Source organism: Gymnoscopelus braueri (genome assembly GCF_963280865.1).
Source record: "Gymnoscopelus braueri genome assembly, chromosome: 10".
Classification (NCBI taxonomy): Eukaryota; Metazoa; Chordata; class Actinopteri; order Myctophiformes; family Myctophidae; genus Gymnoscopelus; species Gymnoscopelus braueri.
This window is the reverse complement of record NC_137611.1, coordinates 28,046,533-28,066,532: the sequence shown is the minus strand read 5'-3', so window position 1 is coordinate 28,066,532 and position 20,000 is coordinate 28,046,533. Positions and strand designations below refer to the sequence as shown.

At 43.5% G+C, this 20,000-nt stretch overlaps 1 protein-coding gene across 5 annotated transcripts in view; it reads right to left on the bottom strand.

Annotated features, from left to right (window-relative positions):
* The window catches only part of znf521 (zinc finger protein 521), a 144,848-nt gene that overhangs the window by 122,508 nt on the left and 2,340 nt on the right, over positions 1 to 20,000 (bottom strand). For 3 of the 5 annotated variants that reach the window (XM_080441213.1, XM_080441210.1, XM_080441211.1), the window contains 2 exons: positions 10,190 to 10,246; positions 1,152 to 1,352 (listed from right to left, as the gene is read on the bottom strand). Coding sequence is in view for 3 of the 5 variants with exons in the window: in XM_080441210.1 (XP_080297336.1) it covers positions 1,152 to 1,352; positions 10,190 to 10,246 (258 nt within the window). In the remaining 2 variants the exon portion in view is untranslated. The remainder of the gene's footprint in view (positions 1 to 1,151; positions 1,353 to 10,189; positions 10,247 to 20,000) is intronic. The other 2 variants (XM_080441214.1, XM_080441212.1) reach the window with 1 other exon arrangement.

Genomic DNA, 20,000 nt, shown 5'->3' with positions numbered 1-20,000 from the left:
TGAACTATGTCTTTAATACACCTTAGAGCTGTTGTGTACTTTTGGCTCCGCCCCCTCAGCCAAAAGTACACCCTGCGTATGTCACTGATCACATGACCTCAATCAATTATCCAGTTCTAGGCAACATAGAAGGGGGGGGACTTTTTTCTTATTTCCACACAACAGCTCTAAGGTGTATTAAAGACAGTTCAATGTTGAAAATGAGTGGTATAAGCCTTATATACTTCATCATACGAAGGCTAGTAGTAATAACCAATTTACAAGCTCACAATGCGTCACATCGCGATGCATTGTGAGCTAATAGAGCTGCTATTTTTGCTTTTTTTTTCACTTTTCTGGCAATTTATACCTCAAATGTCATGCCCAAATAGTAGTCTCTGAGCCAGACAACTATTGCACAGTCTTTGAATGCAACATCTCTGTAACTATGAACCCCTGAAAGCCACACACAGGAAGCTGTCATCTGTTTGTCATTTCCGTTCACGAAAATATATTTTTAAATATCTTTAAAATGTATTTTAGAATGTCCATTTTCTGCTGAGCAGCAAGCTATAGATACTGTATGTATGCTTTGACACACTTGATAATATACAGTAGGACTTATTCACCCGACTGCAAAGGTGAAACGGAAGTGGGGGGGTGCATTTTCAGCACTTCCGTTCGTTACACGTTTAACAGTCTGTTTAGGCGGCAGCATTTGAAAACTGTGTGAGACAACAGTCTGTCTCGAGAGACTTGCCAAAATAAAACAGGTGTTAAACAAAACTAGCTTTAACTGAAGCATAAGGCGGTGCAGAGACATAAGGACACATCTACATACGCAAAGTGTGGAGCCGCTTTGATACAGTGAGACCATAAGGAGGGATGCAGTTGTGTAGGTGTATACGCACGCACGTCGCAAGTACAGTGTCTGTGTGACGTACGAGGGCGCGTGCGTGCAAGTGCGTGTAAACTGTTGGAAACCGACCAAGGTCATTGGTAGTCTAGTCTGGTGTTCGGGTGCTTTCCCTCGGCGTGGAGCACCCAGCGTGCGGTGCGGCATATTCTCTAGTGAAGGCATTGAGTGGGAGTGGGAGTGAGAGTTGCAAGAGCCGAGTGGCAGAGAGAGTGTGTGGAGGGGAAGAAGGCTCGGTGGGCTGAGCGTTGTTTACCTGTCAGCTGGCATTGATTAATCTTGTGTTCGGTGAGATCGCTCAGCGACTCGAACACCTGCCGGCAGCTGTCGCAGCTGTGCAGCGCCGGCTCGTCGTCCTCCTCCTCTCCCTCCTCCCCCTCCTCTGGCGAGAGCAGCCTCTTCCTCAGACGCCCGGCCTCACCATCCTCCGCCGCCCTCTCGAGGGCGCACTCTGGATCTGTACGAAGCCAACAAGGAAATGACAGTGCCACACAATAGTCAGACGGGGGGTCACCCCCCCTGCATGGCGAAGGCACTATAGTTTCCCTCTGGGTGACAATAAAATGGATTTCTAGACTGCGGATTTAATAAAAACAATAATAAAAGGCTGTAATAAAAATGCAGGTTCAATTTGAGCTTCTGTAACTCAAAACCACTCACGCCATAACAGAACTAGTGGGCAGGTGAAGCGATGCACATGCACATGCTCCGAGACCTCACACCAATGGCACGCACAAAAAGGACAGACACACACATACACACACACACGCACGCACGCACACGCACACACATAAACACACACCTCTGTTATTAGAAATGGTTTTAAGTTGTGTTTGCCCTCGCTGCACCAAAGCAAAACTTCAGTATATGAAACTAGACTGATGGGAATATTTGTAGTTAATAAATCCAGGATTGCAGCTTTGGTTTTGGACTAAAAGAAATATGAAATTCCACCGGAGTGCTGAATTGCATCAGTCGGTGTCCGACAAAGGAGAAAAAGCCCCAGCCATATAATGTAGACATTGAGGCCACTAGTACTATGGGTGTAAAAAAAGCATAGCACAGTAACACACACAAAACCGAGATTGGTGTGTTAAGACTGTTGTCACGACACACTTCTCTGAATTATTCAGCCTTGCTCGCAGGCAGCCGCGGGTCGCGCACATCAATATTCTTCAATCCTTCTGCAGTTTTGTCTCTTGTCGGCTTTGTGCCGTAGCAGTGCCAGGGGTTGGCGATGGACTACCTTGAACCAGCGCTAGGCATTAGGTTACAAACTACCAGCCCCGACAGGAAGAGAGGTCTGCGTTATGAGGCCTGGTGACATAACGATAGCCAAAACAAACCTGCGTTCTTCGTTAGCAAGTACACCTTAAGCGTCTTGATTCAGAGGAATAGAAAATCGTGTGCAAGCTAGCATCAGCATATTGTAATTAGGCAGCATGGCCTGCAGCCCCCTCTCTCTCCCCTGCTGTGACCATCACACTTCAGTACAATAAGACTGATTACAAAGCCATACTCACAATCAAACAATCATGCCCCACTAGTTTAGCTCCCAAAGCTTTGTGGGGGGAGAGGAGCCCTGTACTTCACCGGCAGCCCATTTTGAGCCCCGCTGCTGCGAGTGTTCCTCAGCATGTCCCAAAACTCTGGAGGGGAACATTAGGAGAGGCCTGCTTTTTTTTTTTTTTTTTTGCCTAGCACACGGTTAACACTGCCTAAGGACACGGAGGGAGCTTGCTGCACCAGTGCGTGGCAGAGTCTGCCAAGGAGCCCGGGCCCCGCGTATGTATACACGGGGGCGGCCATTTTAAGTTCCTCCTCCTGTAGGGTGCTCTTACAGAGCCGCGGAACTCCTTCGAGGAGAGGCATTCCAGAACTCATCAAGGCCACCCAGGATTTTTCCTTCACTTTCCCCCCACTCGCGCGCCAAGTATTGATGTAACATCACACCCTCCATTGTCCTTCCCTCTTGGCGACGGAGGCTCTCGGAACATGCCCTCTAAAAATATCAGCACCGTGGTCCCCTGTGGGACCATGCAGAACAGAACAGAAGGTGTTTCAAGAAAATGAAAATCCCAACCCCAATCCTCACAGATGCAGGCCTCTCTTGCTCTGGGGCGGGTGGGGGTGGGGGTGGGGGTGGACGGGGGACGCTTTTGACTATGAGGCCAGAAGCCACACAATATAGACTTACAGTATGATTCATCCACAACGTGCAGACAGAGACTTCACAATGTGCTTTGAAATATACTGTGAAAAGCTTCGTGTATTTTTACAGGCTTCCTCTCTCGAGCAGCTGGTGGTCAAGACGTCGGTGTGTTTTACAGTGGGCCTTTATATAACGTCATCTATTTGCATAATATTTCAGCTTACCGTTGCAAAAAAAAAGAGATGATTTATTGGCATTAGTGACATTTGAAACTCTTTACGAGGAAAAAAAAAAGCTTTCGTTGCACCAAGGTTTGATGATGTTAATGGTTTTAACATTTGGCTGGAAGGTATACCCTATACCTACACATTTGCTCGGAGGTTTTAGTGTGACCAAACACAGGACACATAACAACTACGTTAAATAATAAATAAGATGTGCACGAACCCAAGACATAGGCTCTACTTATTTTTCAGTTTGAACTTCACTCCCTTCTTTTCTCTCTCGACAACACCGCCAAGTTCAAGCTGCTGTGTCCAGTGGATCTAAAGACAAAGTCAGTGCTCACACAGTCTCAACCGCCCATGCATGCACCAGTGTTTCTGGTGCCGGAAGAGTAAACTGCTTGCGCGTTTGGGGGGGGGGGGGGGGGGGGTGTGTGTGGGGTGTGGGGGGGGGGTAGTCGGGTGGGCTTGACAAGGGAAGGTCACGTCCAACCCTGGGATTAAAGAGTCCACGTCAATACTGAGGTTCCTGTGCCTCTGGGCCTCATACAGTAATCCATCAGATCAGGACATCCTCGGCTACCGGTCTCTACAGGCTGGACAGCAGATCAATACCACCATGCTTAGGATGGCTGACAATCACACACAGAATATGGAGGGGAAGGGGGTTGGGTCACATGTTGAAACAAAAAGATTTCAGTCAGTGTTTCAGTCTGTTCATAAAAATCTAAGTTAGGTAGGGTCTCTCTGATGGGAACTATATTGACCACCGATCCATATTCTGATGAGGAAATTATGAGGTAGGTTACACACTGATGATCATCCAGATGGGTATATTAAGGAAATTTAATTATTTATGAGGGAATTTAATAAAGATCTGAGTGCATAATTTCTTAAAGATAAATCATCTTTAGATGGATAAAAGCTGATTGATATTACATGCAAAGGGGCTGGAAAAAGTGCGAACGTGATTGACATCTTTTCCGCTGTCTAATATCTGTCTGAGTCGGCATCCATCCATCATCCAGGCTCCTGTCTCTTATGGCGCCTGGTGACATTTATCATACCACAACTTTCATCTTGACCCCCCACCTTTATATTATTGAATATTTCTGCCCTTAACCCATTAAGACCTGAGGCCGATTATACATGTCTCCTAAATCCCAACAGTTTTCTGAAAAACATATGTTTCTATATCAGTGGTGTTCAATCTTTTTCATGTCAAGGACCCCAAAATTATATGTATTTGGCCACGGACCCCCATCTCAAAATACGTTGTTCCAGGGACCCCCCAGAAGCAAAGATTTGAGTTAAAAATGTTCGATTTAAAAAAATATATATTCAAAAGATTTGCACAAATGTTCACGATTTTTCAAAAATAGCAGATCTACAAGCTCATAGCGCGGCACTCGGTGCCGCGCTATGAGCTTGTATATCTGCTATTTTTGAATAGCCAAAGTGTAAAATTATGCTTTTTTAGCTCAAATCTAAAAATGACACAGATGCGTTCCCGGTCTTAATGGGTTAAATATTTATAACGTTTTAATTGATGTTCTCCTCTCTGCTCTCACAGCCCCACCAGGGACCCCATGGTCCCCAGCAGAGCAGCCTGCCCACGCCCCCCCACTGTCTGCATGGCCCCACACCGAGACCAGTGGGGACGTTGACCATGGAGGGAGGAGGAGGAAGGACATGAGAGAACGGAGACACAGAGAGACGAAAGAGAACAGCCTGGCAAAGCTGAAAAGCTCTAACATGTCACAATTTCCATGTTAAACGTTCATTATGAAGAGAACACTCATCTTAACCGCAATGTTAACCCCAATGGAAAAAACCCCTTTAAAAAGATTAATAAATAATAATAATGTTCACCTGATAACCAAGCACAAGGGAAAGGGACTTGAAAGTTAAAGTCATACTATGTAACTTTTTTAATTAAACAAAGGTTATTCTTGATTTAATGTTTAACTGGTATATCGTTCACAATAACCAACCATTCCACATAAATGTGATTTTGACAACTTCTCTCAACATTATTAAATACTAACATTCGCGAGTGTCTGCCCCCGACACTCTTGCCAAAATATAAGTAGGCACCGGAAATGTCTTTATTTATGTATTTTATTGTTAATAAATACCATTTCTGACAACGTGTTGTGGCATTCCAAAATATTCTTAGGACCCTGCAGCATTCCTTCAGTAGACACATGCTGTAATGACAACAGAGCTACGAGAGGTGTCGCCAAGAAAAGACGACTCAGTGACGACTGACTTTAAAAACAAAATCAGTACATAGAAAGTTAAGTAAATTAAGTGCAAGAAAGTGTGTACTTTTTCCTTTTTTTAAGCATCACTGGTTAATTTCAGTCATTTCTAACTTACTATACATTCAAATCCAGCCCCAATACACAGAGGGTGAAGACTAAGGTCTGAAATCACAGAGGGCTACGCTCTCTCTTGCCCTTAAGACATACTGTATCTGGATCCAACAAGGCTCAACCCCGCGTGCCTTACTATGTGCAATGAAATACATCATTACCCGTTTCACCCATCTCCTCCATTTCCCCCACTGTTTCCCAGAGATCTTGATCATATGATGCCCCCTCCCTTGGCGAACCCCCCCGTCAACCACCCACCCGCCCGCCCGCATGCCCGCCCTCCCCCACGTTCAAATTAAGAATTTATTTTAACCAGCGAGCAGCTTCTGTCGACACATGTCGGCGGGCCTGATCAAAGGTGTGCGCTCTCCTTTATCAGAGTGAGGGAGGCTGTCAGAAATAGGAGGACATTAAGATTGAATAACCTTCACACGGTTGCCGGCGCCTCATTATTTAAAAATCTAAAACTTTTGCGCCGAACACCCGCCATATATAGGTCACACTACATCCTAATACCACGTGTGCCTCCGAGTGTATCCTCTTCTGTGTGGATGGGATTTGGGGCTCGCCACTTAGCCCGTCACATCCACTGATCCCCCCCATCATTAAAGAATGTCACGATCCGGCGATGAGGCTTGTGAGCTTGACGTTTGCCAGGCTGTTAACAGTCGTCGCACATTTGCATTTCGAGAAAGAGAGGGACTCGTTATTCATATGGTTTGTTAGCGAAATTTGATTTAAGTCACACCGATTCACGTTAAGGGAGTAGAGTTACAAACACATTTTTATACCTTTTAAGACAAATGCTTATTTGTGGAAGGCAAAATAGAGGACGAAAATGAAGCCACGATGAACGCCGAACACTTTACACTACATGCATTAAGTCTGCATGTTTGTTATTGTCTCAGTTTATGTGCCACAAATCAACAGCATATTCATGAAAATTGCATGATGCATGCTGAGAGTAGGACGGAGCAGTACAAACAGAGAGAGAATATGCCAAACAATTACAGGAGGTGGAATACCAAACAATAAAAACAACACATGGGTTGCAGCACTACATGAGGGTTTGTTGCACCATAACATAACATCACAGGTACCATCACAGATGGCTTCAATTCGCCACTCAAACCTTTGTACCAAAAAGGATAAAGGACAAAAAAAGGAAATCAAAGCGACTGAATGAGAGACATGATATCAACGTATCAAATGCACTCTCTCGTCTGCTTCCTCTCTCTCTCTCTTCCTGCCTCCGTCTCTCTCGCTCTCACAGAGACTGATAATATTGAACGAAAGCGCCTTGCCACGCCATTAGTGCAGTAAGACAACAAAGGAAATTAATAATAGAGAATACGATTTTCTGAAGTGTTGGGGAGTGAAAAGAGTCCCTTCTCCTCCGCCTTCCATGCTGTAGTGAGCCCTGCAGTGCATTGATCTGTGGGCTGCCTCAGCCAGAGCCAGAGCCCCAGCCTCAGCTCAGACACGCCGCACTGTTCTCTACGCACCATGCTAACAGCTACGCCACCTCGCCAATATCCAGACAACCCCTTCAGATCTCTCCAAAACACTTCCAATCGCCTCAGTCCACTCCACTTATGACGGAGCTGACACACGCACGCTTCCGCAAAGCAGACCCCCAAAAAACAGACCCAGCAGCAAAAAGAAAAACAATAGAGAGAGAAGAAAGGAAGAGAGAAAAAGGAGAGGCAAAGAAAGGAACGTATATATATAAAAAGAGAGTAGAAAGAGCAAGGAGCATGTGGTTATAATTACACACAGGCAGCACAGTGGTAAAGCCAAGCTGCAAGATCTTAAGCCTGCTCGACACTCTCCGGGTAAAAAAGCGCACTGCCTCATTAAATCTCAGATATCACACTGTTCCTGCCCCTCTCTACACTAAGTACAATACTGTCTATCTTTTCACATGGCCTCTTTTGTTAGCATTTCTCCTTTTTAGCCTGACGTATCAAACGTGAATGAGGAAAATAGGGGATGCAGGACCTGCAGACAAACAGACAATAACACGACTGGGGGTCTACTTACGAGGCAGCTCTCAACAACCATGTCTGATTAAGCCCGGAGTTTGTCAGGAGCCTAATGGCTATTGTAGCCGTGTCAATCAAAGGGCTAAACGCATGAAAAGCAGGTGAGCTTTATTTAATTATTTCTCATTTCTTCTCATTTCACATTAAAGCAAGCTAATTCCGGGCAGCATTTTTAACCACTGGCTGGATTACTGTTTTCCGATTGAAAGGCAAGGCCTGAGAGTGACCATTTTTGGAAGGTGAGCAAAATCTCCAAAACTTTTGCCCCCCGCAAACAAACTGCTCCCGATCACATCGACCATTCGTCAAGCAGCATCTTGAGAAGGGGGGGTTAAAAAATAAATCAGTCAGACGAAGTCAAATGAGGAAAGTGAGAAATTAATTTGTGCGCCCTCTTGATTTCTCCACAGGCAGACATCGATCATGTGGCGGCTGTCTACTACCCTCCACTCTGGGAGATGGAAGGTGGCGGAGGGGATGAGGGAGAAGAAGAAGGGAGAGAGAGAGGCATGTGTCTGAGGGGGTCGCTGTAATCAGGCACACTCATTAGCTCTGCTTTGGCTCTGGATGACAGGAGGTCTCCCCGGCAATGTCTGTGCCTCTTCTGCCCAGTCCTGCATACCCCTCAGCTGGGGTTACCGGCGCCAAGGAGGCAGCCACCCCCACCCCCCACCCACCCCCGCACCTCCCTCCAACACCCCCACGCCAATACCTATCAATACGAATGAACGAATGCAGCCGCAGGCCATGGGGCGTGCTTTGTCTTCCCAGGAATGATTATTTTTTGGTGGTATTTTTTTTCCGCTTGATTGGATGAAAAAAAATGATAATAAAAGGGAAGAATGAGTTGCATGCAACAAAGGAACAGAGCTAGACTCAAATCAAGCAACGCCAAGAGCATTTTATAGTACGTTGCCCCCAGAACTGAGAGACATGCACCACAGGCATTGGGCCACTTGAGTGCAAGAATCTTAGCATAGAAACCTGACCAGCACTAAACTGCAAGGGTTGAGGAGAGGACAGCCGGGTAACGCAAACAAATTAATATAATGAGCACAGTGATTGAGAAAAAAAGCCAGAACCTGTATAACTCTATTTCGGGCTTGACATTATCTAAGCGAAAATTGTCAAAAATAGTTTAAAATAAAAAACGGAAAATAGCAAATCTACAAGCTCGATGCAATGGATTGTGAGCTGGTAGATCTGCTATTTTTGGCTATTCATTATATGACAAAGTATATAGGTACTGTATAAGTGGTTATGCAGCCCTTGTTTTCTTTTTTTGCATAGAAATCTCTCTTTGACGGGGCTAAAAGCGCTTTGGGTAAAAAAAGCCGGACTATCGTGGCAGACACGAGAGTACCCAGGGTCCCCAGCCTGCTGGGCAAAGCCATCCATATCGGGTTTAAAATAACCACGCATGAGACTTAACCTTTACCAGAGACAAATGAAATGAAACTATACGGCGTGGTGCGTCAGGACCAGGACTCATTCATAGGGGGCTTTTCTGCAAGCCTGACCTGAATTACCGCTCTGTTCCTGGAGGGCCACCGTGAATGGCACGAGAGGAGACAGGACACATTCATCTGGCTAGCTCTATTCTACATCATATATACAGAGGGCCCGGGAAACAAAGACACACACACACACACACACACACACACATACACCTAAACACACAGGACAGGACACATGCACAGTGCACACACGTTGTACGCACCGGGGCAGACTTCTGCACACCTGCATATGCACACATGCGTATATGTACAGGTATACATGCGCGCTTGTGTGTGTGTGTGTGTGTGTGTGTGTGTGTGTGTGTGTGTGTGTGTGTGTGTGTGTGTGTGTGTGTGTGTGTGCGTGTGTGCGTGTGTGTGTGTGTACACATGCATGCATGCATGTAGGAACACCAAAAACTTTTATGGACATACTAATACACACACAAAAGGCAAGCATTCCATAATGATCTACACAGCTCTGTATTTCCTTTTGAGCGCAAACACACGCACACACACGCACACGCACACACACACACACACACACATACACACACACAAATACATGCACAACAGAGTCGAGCGAAAACACAAAGGGAAAGCAACACACGAGCAGAACACATTTCATTTCATTCTGGACACAGCGATGTGAACTCAGGTTTCACAGAGAGACACAAAAAACAAAACACAGGCACACACTGGCAAATGGACACACACACACACACACATGACACACACACACACACGACACACTCGCACACACACACACACACACACACGACACACACACACACGACACACGCACACGCACACGCACACACACACACACACACACACACACACACACACACACACACACACGACACACACACACACACACACACACACACACACACACACACACACACACACACACACACGACACACACACACACACACACACACACACACACACCACTTTTCCAGCCCAAAATGATGAAATATGAAATGGAGCATTACCGCTCGGAATGGCAGTCTGCCCAGGACTGTGCTGGTCTTCTGTCACATTGTCTTCTACTGCCAGAAAACGAGGGAAGAAAAAGAGAGAGGGAAGAAACGGTTAACAGCGGGGAAAAAAAAACAAGTTTAGACACTTTTGAGCTTTTCCTCCTTAAAATAAAAAATATTTACTATTGAGATTTTTTCTCGTATGGAAACTCCGGGAGATTTCAACAGCTTTCGACAGTTCAACCTGTGGTTTGGGAATCCATGAAAGCCTTTCATATGTATGAGGGGGCTTTTTTTTTGGCAACAAAAGCAAACAGCCACCCATGTAAATAACATATTGGACTGGGTAATGACGTGATGAATTATGAACGTCTCCCATGAAACGCACCCTCCCAACGTCAACAGTGACCCAGTGAAAAACACCTTGCCTGAACTGCTGCAGAGAGAAGCCTTGCATGGTGGCTAGCTGCACTACATCGTACACATGTATAACATCAAGTATACCTGAATAAGCCATGCAAAAAAAAAACGGCAAAAGCGTAATTGAAGGACTATAGACACAGTATCCCATAAGCATTTTTTAATTTATAATTTGAAATTGTTTTATGCCTTTAATAGTTTGCGGACAGTTTTTTTTTTACTCTACAATTGTCAAAATAATGACAGCTTGATCATCACTGAGACCCTGCCATTAGGGCGAATCACTTTTGTGACGGCAGCACTAGCCTTTGCCAAACAGGACTTGGTATGTTTGAAAAGAGATGGCAACCTTTTTGCAAGTTCCTTGTGACATGTCAAGTACAACTAAATGGATTTGAACAGCGAGAAGAGAACAAAAGAGTTCTCCCCACCTGCTCAAATGTAAAACGAGGGTCTCACCGTCGTCAGTTCCTACGCCTCTACATCTCAACCCCTGCAGTTGAAATGCATTTCTCCATTATGCCTTTTCTATCTAGCCTTTCATTTTCCTGAGCAAAGAGGAAGGGGGGAGTCTGACAGGACCTCCCAGTAGGGGAGCGTGGCAGTGACTGCCAAAGCAGAAAACTGGCGCACTTTTAAAAAAATCGCACAAAGTCTCCTGTACTTTGCATAATTAAGGCTGGATCCTACGGTGGCAGGAGCCTTTCCCTCAGGGGAGCCTGAGTCAATGTCGAGCAGGGTGTCAAACCTCAGTGAGAAATGAAGAGGAAAAGTGTCGGGCCGCTTTTCGTGTGAAGACGGCAAAAAGACAGAGCGACCATGTTTCATTGTCAGGCCTTGACCGGCCAACAGCACTGAACGCCAGTCATGTGTAAAAGGAATCCCCATAAAAAGCACTTTTCAAGATGACCTACAAGAGAGGGTATATTCCTTTAAACCACTTTCAAACCTGGCGTCTCCGGTTTGCGTCGTGAACATTTTCCAACGTGGTCAACAATTCACAAAATGTTAAAGAGAGTGAAAATATCAAGTCTACAAACTTGTGAGAGAGCTTGTAGATCTGATATTTTCGCTTTTCATCGTATGTAACTATATAGGGCTTCAGTGGTTAACATAGAAAATACCCTTTTTTCCCAGGAACCAAAAGAAACCGTCTGAAACACCACAAATTGTTATAATTTTGTGAGTTATATTCCTATTGAATATTATGACGATACGATATTTAGCTGTTTGCATATCGATATAGTAGATCGTTGAAAATTCAAAACGATGCATCGATGCAGTTACTGTATCGTTACAGGCCTACTAAATACATAGCCATAAGCCTGCCAATTAATTAGCAGAGTCCGATAACAGCGACGGAAGAGAGGTATAGTAGTTGGGACACAGTGGAGGAATGTCCCACAGAGCCAAGCAAGGCAGACTGTACCCAGTCAACACAGAGACCTTGTCTTGTCGAGGGGGGTCTTATTATGGCTCTTTTATACATGGCTGTGCGCCGTGTCATGCCACCAAAAAATGGCAGATCTACAAGCTCACAATGCGTCGCACACAACCTTATTATGAGCTTTTTAGATCTGCCATTTCCAGCCGCAAGACACCGGCACACAACTAAGTATAAATCACCCTTCAGTGACTGACACCCTGTGAGTTTAATGAGTTTCTCCGGCGCTGTTGAGCGCCTTTGCATCCGGGATCATTTAAATGGGCAAGGATGCGGTGTTGGGGGGGGGGGGGGGGGGGTCCTAATAAATCTCCCATGGTTCTATCAGAGATTGGTGGAGGGAGCTGGAGTTTTGTGTTTTGATTACCGTCCCTGCTGGCAAGATAAGGGAGTTGAGGCAGAAAATTTCCATTTTACAATGCCATCAGAACTTACACATGACTGCGGTTTGTCGCCACTGCGACCATATTAAAAAGTTTTTTGCCATTCAAACTGAGCAATTTTCACTCCTAGTTCAAATCCTCCCTTATTCGCAAACTCACAGCATGGTCATTAATAGATAGCTAAGCAGGCAAGACACTGGTCGGAGGAGGTCAGCCTGTCATGTAAGGACAAAGCCCTTTGATATATTTCATAGAGGCCAGCCATTTCATTCACAATCTCAGCATAATGAGATTTTTTTTTGGTGTGTTAATGAGTAAATGTTTTAATCAATATAGTGTAGAGCTCTTAATCACACCATAATGAATGTAACCAAAGGTGAGTACATTTCAGTTCAACACAAACCACTATCAGTTAATTAATTTTTGACATGGAAGTGTGTGTCACTCTGACTGTGACATGTTGTAATTGTGCTGCTTAGGTTTTGCTGATACAATGCCGAACACACTTGGGGCTAAATTGGCACTGCTCCTTTGATTTTCAGAAAAATGGAGCAGGAATTATAATAATAACGCAAAACAAGTGTCATACACAGTAAAATCCAGAGAGTTAGTTTAACTCTTTAAGTGTAAAGATTGCCTCACGAGGGGCCATTGTTATACACTCTCAGCGTTAAATAAACACTCAGGACTTTACTGTGTAGTCTTAAAGGCCACTAATTAACATACTATCCACACACACACACACGCACGCACGCACGCACGCACACACGCACACGCACACGCACACGCACACGCACACACACACGCACACACACACACACACACACACACACAGTGACATGTCATTATACTGTGATTGGCAATCCCCAAGACAAGCCTCATCACTCTGTGGATGAATTCATTTCACACAAAACAAGATGCAACGGACAAATACGACCATCACCAAATGCATTGTATGTTATACAATACATACTGTGTAATGTACATAACCTACAGTCTGTTATACAATACATACTGTAATGTACATAACCTACAGTCTGTTATACAATACATACTGTGTAATGTACATAACCTTCAGTCTGTTATACAATACATACTGTAATGTACATAACCTACAGTCTGTTATACAATACATACTGTGTAATGTACATAACCTTCAGTCTGTTATACAATACATACTGTGTAATGTACATAACCTACATTCTGTTATACAATACATACTGTGTAATGTACATAACCTACAGTCTGTTATACAATACATACTGTGTAATGTACATAACCTTCAGTCTGTTATACAATACAAATACTGTAATGTACATAACCTACTGTCTGTTATACAATACACATACTGTAATGTACATAACCTACAGTCTGTTATACAATACACATACTGTAATGTACATAACCTACTGTCTGTTATACAATACATACTGTAATGTACATAACCTACAGTCTGTTATACAATACATACTGTAATGTACATAACCTACAGTCTGTTATACAATACATACTGTAATGTACATAACCTACAGTCTGTTATACAATACATACTGTAATGTACATAACCTACAGTCTGTTATACAATACATACTGTAATGTACATAATATAGTGTCTGTTGAATCTCCATATTCTAACTGTTTGTGTTTTTTTCATAAATTAATGCCCTACTACTTGATCATACTACAGCGTCACACAAAAGCCTAATTATATAAAGCCATATTCCTTAATAATGCACAGCCCCTGGAATGGTATGATGGTGTTACACCACATGTGTTAAGTCGTCCGATTCTGTGACCTGTCTTCATTGCAGTTGGCAGGACGCCACGGGACGTAAACTGAATTCGATAGGTAACCAAATGTGGTGTAGCTGGGATGCACTTCTGCCACGTGAACAGCCTCGATCAGTCGGTGCCCTTTTTACAACAACGAAGAAAACATGTAGCGTAACTGTCGTTTATAGATCAAGTCATTATAAGACGATAACGTGGTTAATATTTTTTTCTTTGGGATGTACATCAAAAGTAGCAGATATACAAGCTCGAAACACGGCACAAAACCACACATTTTGAGCTTGTAGATCTGCTACAAGCTGTCTATATACGTAGTACATAGTCTCTCAAGCCAAGTCTGTTATATACGTAGTACATAGTCTCTCAAGCCAGTTGTACATACTGTAAGAAGCTGTCAACTGTTTGTCATTTCCGTTCACGAAAACATATTGAAAAAATGTTTAAAATACATTTTTGAATTTCCATTTCTGCTAAGCTGCAAGCTAGATAGGCCTCGACGACTTGGTTTCCAGTAGTTCTTATTTACGTGACCGGGGCGGCACTAATAAATGTATTCTGTACAAATGTAATCAAATGGACCTGTAAGGGTCCATTTGTGCACTCTGAGTTACAGCTGGATAAATTAACCACTTTCAACCTGGCCTCCTTATATTCCATATGTCATTACAGGCGAAAGTCTTCAAAAGCTGTTTTACTTTTTTTATAGCGAAAATAGCTGATCTCAAACTCACAACATCGCAATGCATTGTGAGCTTGTACGTCAACTATTTTCGCCATGAGAGACCACCATACAATGAACAATAAAATAGGGCTTAAAGGGCTATTTCACTTTCAAACATGTTTGAGGTCATTTTAACGTCTACTCAGGCTTTTGTGAGCACCCCAGACAGTTTTTAAGTTGCTTGATTCAGTATTTAGATATTTGATATTACTTTTATCAAACACGCCCCCTTCCTATACAAACCCACTGGAACTTCAAACTCCATTTTAATCATAATAGATTCATTGAAAACACCCGTCCTTGGTTCTTGTGACTGATATTGTCCTTCTAATGTGTGAGGGGGCAGGTGTTTAAAAAAAAAAAAAATCATAAAATGTATTTTTATTCTTGGGGGAAAAAAAAAAAATACAATAAAAGAATATATAAAATAAATGAAAAAGGTCATTGAAAAAACATGGCCCCCTCACGTATTAGGAGGGCAGTATGAGTCACCAGAAACAAGGACAGGTGTTTTCGATTAATCTATCTAAGAGTTTGAATTTACAATGGGTTTGTATAGGAAGGGGGTGTGTTAAAAGCAACTTAAAAACTCTCTGGGGTGCTCACAAAAGCCTGAGTAGACGTTAAAATGACCCCAAACATGTTTGAAAGTGAAATATCCCTTTAAGTGGATAACACTGTGTATCCTTTACTGTGTAGTTGTGAGTAAAAAGAATGTGTGTGTGCGCGTGCATGCGTGTGTGTGCATGCACACAAGTGTGCGTGTGTGCCTGTATACTGTATGCATGAATGTGTGTATATGGCTATATCTCGCAGCTCCTACTCAGACCCTCAAGCCCTGAGTGCGTTCGTGGATATGCGTGACTCATCTGCTTGGTTACAAGGCGGTTCGGACGATACGGCGGCAAACACAATGGCTGTGTAATCCGCCCTGACTGACCGGCAAGGAGACACTCGCCACGGGGACCGCAACTCAATTTAGCTCGGGTCAGGAGGTCAACCCTCCTCAATTAGGGCCGGGGGAAGGGGGAGGGGGGAGGGTTGGGGGGGGGCACACACACACCGCACATGAATAACTTTCATAATGAGCATTATTTGAACTGGTGATTAGTGTCATAAATAATTTGCAAGGGAGGGCTATATGTTAATCACGTTGCGTAACATTTCGTAATCCTCCCATATAACCGCAGCGTACTGTTAAGGTAAGCAACACGCAGGACAGGAGCAGTTGCTGTGAAGAAATTAACCCTCTCGTAGCAATAATGTAGCGCGTAGCATCGAGAATTCTGTCATGTCATAGGAATATGTAAACTTACACGGTAAAATCCTCTGTTAATTCATTTGTTTGTAACTCTTGAGAGTCTACAAATTTGATTACTTTTGTAGACTTTTGCATAATGTATACAGACAGGCAAGCTGGACGATAAATAAACAAATAAGCTAAGTATTAGCCTATATATCACTTAATTTGGAGCGAGGGGAGAGAATCAATCGGGTGCCAGTGAATCAGAGGGCCATCTCCATGTGGCAGACAGCCCATGACAACAGGAGAGACACATGCCATGAAAATAAGAGGAGATATCGGCCAGCTCCCGTGACACCCAGCCCAACTCTCTGAGCCTCGTGTCAGGAACACTGACAGCCATGCTAATGGGATTTTTCCATGGCTCCATCATAATTTTCCTTAATGATAATACTAACCATATTCTTTGTGTCACATTAGAAAAGTGTTAATGGGTGTTATGCCACAGATCATTAATTGTGGGCAGGCCAGAATAATTCAGGTCTCCCTAAAACCGTAGCACGCTGTAAAAATCCTGAGTGTTCGTTTAACTTGTTTGTAACTCTCCGAGTGACAATTGGATGAATTAACGCTGAGGATTTTACTGTGCTGCACACTGGGACAAATGGAGCTTTAAAAATAGTGTGTCTGTGTGTGGGCAAAAGAAAGCAACACAATTAAAAGAGAGGGGAACGACTCCCTCCACTCACTTTTAATTGTGCAAAATGAATCAGCGAGGCCTTTAGTACATTTTAAATTAAGCAAATGTGGCACAATTTAAAAATTCGGGAATTAATAATGTTTCAAGTTGTTGAGATACACACCCAAGTGTATCTCACTTATTTTCAATTAGGCATAGGCCTAAGTTTATAGTGAATGCAGTGGGGATGACTGACCAGTGAGAGATCCGGGAGGCCTATACTGTATACAAATATTATCAGATATACAGTAGGTACATTTAGGTCTTTTACTAATTAAAAACATACCAGTTATGACAACAATAGCATTGAAGTCTACCCTCTTAAGGATATATAGTATGGCATTTTCCCCCATGGTACACTAAAATAAACAAAAGGTTTAAATCATCACAACTTAAATCTTAATTTAGTTCTCTCTCTGCCCAAGTGGATCTAACTTATTTCAACGTACATGACACAGATCATCATTTTTAAATGCTGTTTATAAAAAGACTCATATATAAACATTTTCTAAAATCAACCTGTGCAATAAACATTTATACAGTAAAACAAACTCTTGCTTCCATGTGATGCCAAGTAAAATGCCAGAGTTCAGTCGTGTGGCTGTGAAACTCAGAACCTGATAAACATCAAATATTTAAGGTGTTCATGACACAACACCGACTTCGTGACAGCCTAAATACTTGTAGTAAATGGTGCGTGAAATGTATTTATATATGCAGATGATGGTCCTTTTCCTCAGCCAATAAACACATTAGCACCAAGTCTTAAGAGAGTGCCATTTGTGCTCAAAGTGAATATATCAGCCCCAGTCTCACACTGCTCAGGAAGCTCTGTATGATAGACAACGTGGCAGTGATCAAATAGTATGTGCATTTGGACCGAGATCCTCCTTCCTTTGCTGCACAGCACTTCTGACTGAAGCAATGTGCTGACCCAAAGCTTTTCTGCACATCAAAACAAAATTACAATGTGCCCACAGTTGAGAAATGTAGATAGCTCGGGATTGAGTAAATGTCAGTGGCTAGGGTGAGGTGTTTGCATATAAGCGAATGATGTATGGTGTCGTCCTGTGCCACTTTATTCCCCCAAGCAATAACGTAGCAGGATCTGTCTCTCAGACTTAATTGAAACGGGACTTGTAACGTTGCCCTTTTCCTCGATGGGACCAGAAACATAACCTCTGACTCCCAGAAGCAGCCAATACCGAGACAGAGGAGGGGAGGGGGGGCTTCCACCGGGGGAGAATAAAGCCCGATTTATACTTTGTCATACGATGGTGTCGCACGCCGAAAGTAGCCAATCTACAAGCTCACAACGAGCCACGGATGCAACGCGTTGTGAGCTTGCAGATCTGCTATTTATGGCATACGCTAGACCATAAATTAAGCGTAAGAGTGCCAACCGTTAGAGGCTTATTTTGTCATCTCTCCTACATGTTGTCTGTCCGGAACGTCAACACTTCCTCAAAAACACCAGACATGTCTATTTTGCCCTCCTCCTCCTCCTCTTCACCCGGCTTTCCATCGGCAGCTCTCTTATTTTTCCCTTCCTTCCGCAGAACAAAGTGTTCTTTCTGGGCAAAAAAAGCAACGTCCACACTGGTGACCACTACCTCCAGTCTGCACGAGACAACCTGTAAAAGTGAAATCTGAACTCTGCGACGACACACGCTTGCTTTGATTTGACTGTGTACCGATACGCACATGCAGACTCATGCACACACACACACACACACACACACACACACACACACACACACACACACACACACACACACACAACGCAGTCACGCACACACACGCAGTCACGCACACACACACACACACACACACACACACACACACACACACAAACACACACACACACACACACAGTCACGCACACACACACAAAACATAGATATACATGTGTATGTGGCCACACGTTCAAATTCAAGCGTGCGAACAGATTGAAACTCACTGATACACACACACACTTAAACGACAGACACAAACATAAACATGAATAGGCTCAAATCTATATTTATATACACAGTAAAATCCACAGGGTTAATTTATTAATGTGTACACTCTAAGAGTTATATTAACACTGAGGATTTTTTTTTGTATCTGTGCTTATTTAAAATTATCCACACTGTCTTATCAGGAATAAGATCTCTAGCAACTGTTTTCAAAAATGACAAAGAGAGTTATTGTGGACATCTGTATAAGTCTGTCTATTTCCTCTGGGAAAGCGATAGACAAAGAACAATAAATAACATCTGCCTGGCCTTCCCTGGGTATGATCTAAACCAGGGAAATATCTATGACGTATCTGTAATTCAACTGCTCCAATACAGTTAAGATGAAGACATGAAAGTGGGGATATTTCGTGCACCGCATTTTTTCAATTTAAATTCCAGTGAGTGACAACGAGAAAATAAACAATGTCATCACTCTGAGTCTGACTTCATTTGCATACAGATTCTCTCAGACAAATCACACACTTGCACACGTGTGTGGACACACACACACACACACACACACACACACACACACGCACACACACACACACACACACAAATTTGAACAGATGTTCCTCATGAATGCACACAAGCATGCGCGGGCATGGGCACACACACACACACACACACACACACACACACACACACACACACACACACACACACACACACACACACACACACACACACACACACACACACACACACACTTGTAGCATACTGGTGGGACTAGGAGATTATATTTAAGCAATGTGTCTTTAGAGAATAGCAAATGTCACACCAACTAACAAAAACAGTCAATGCCAATCTGGGCTGACGAAATAGCAAATCTATCTATAGAGCTGTTTACTGTGAATAGAGCAGTACAAGTCTAGAAGAAACAGAATGTGACAATTGTGAGATATGCAATGCACGCCCCCCCCTCCTGGGTATTGATTTAAAATGGTGGCTGCATGAATGTACTACCACAGACCATGTAATCTTCCTTTGAGATGAAGACTTCCGAGAACGAAAGGGGAGAGAGAAAGGAGTCCACAGACCACAAGCTGGGAATGTGAAATTGTGGACAATTATTTGCT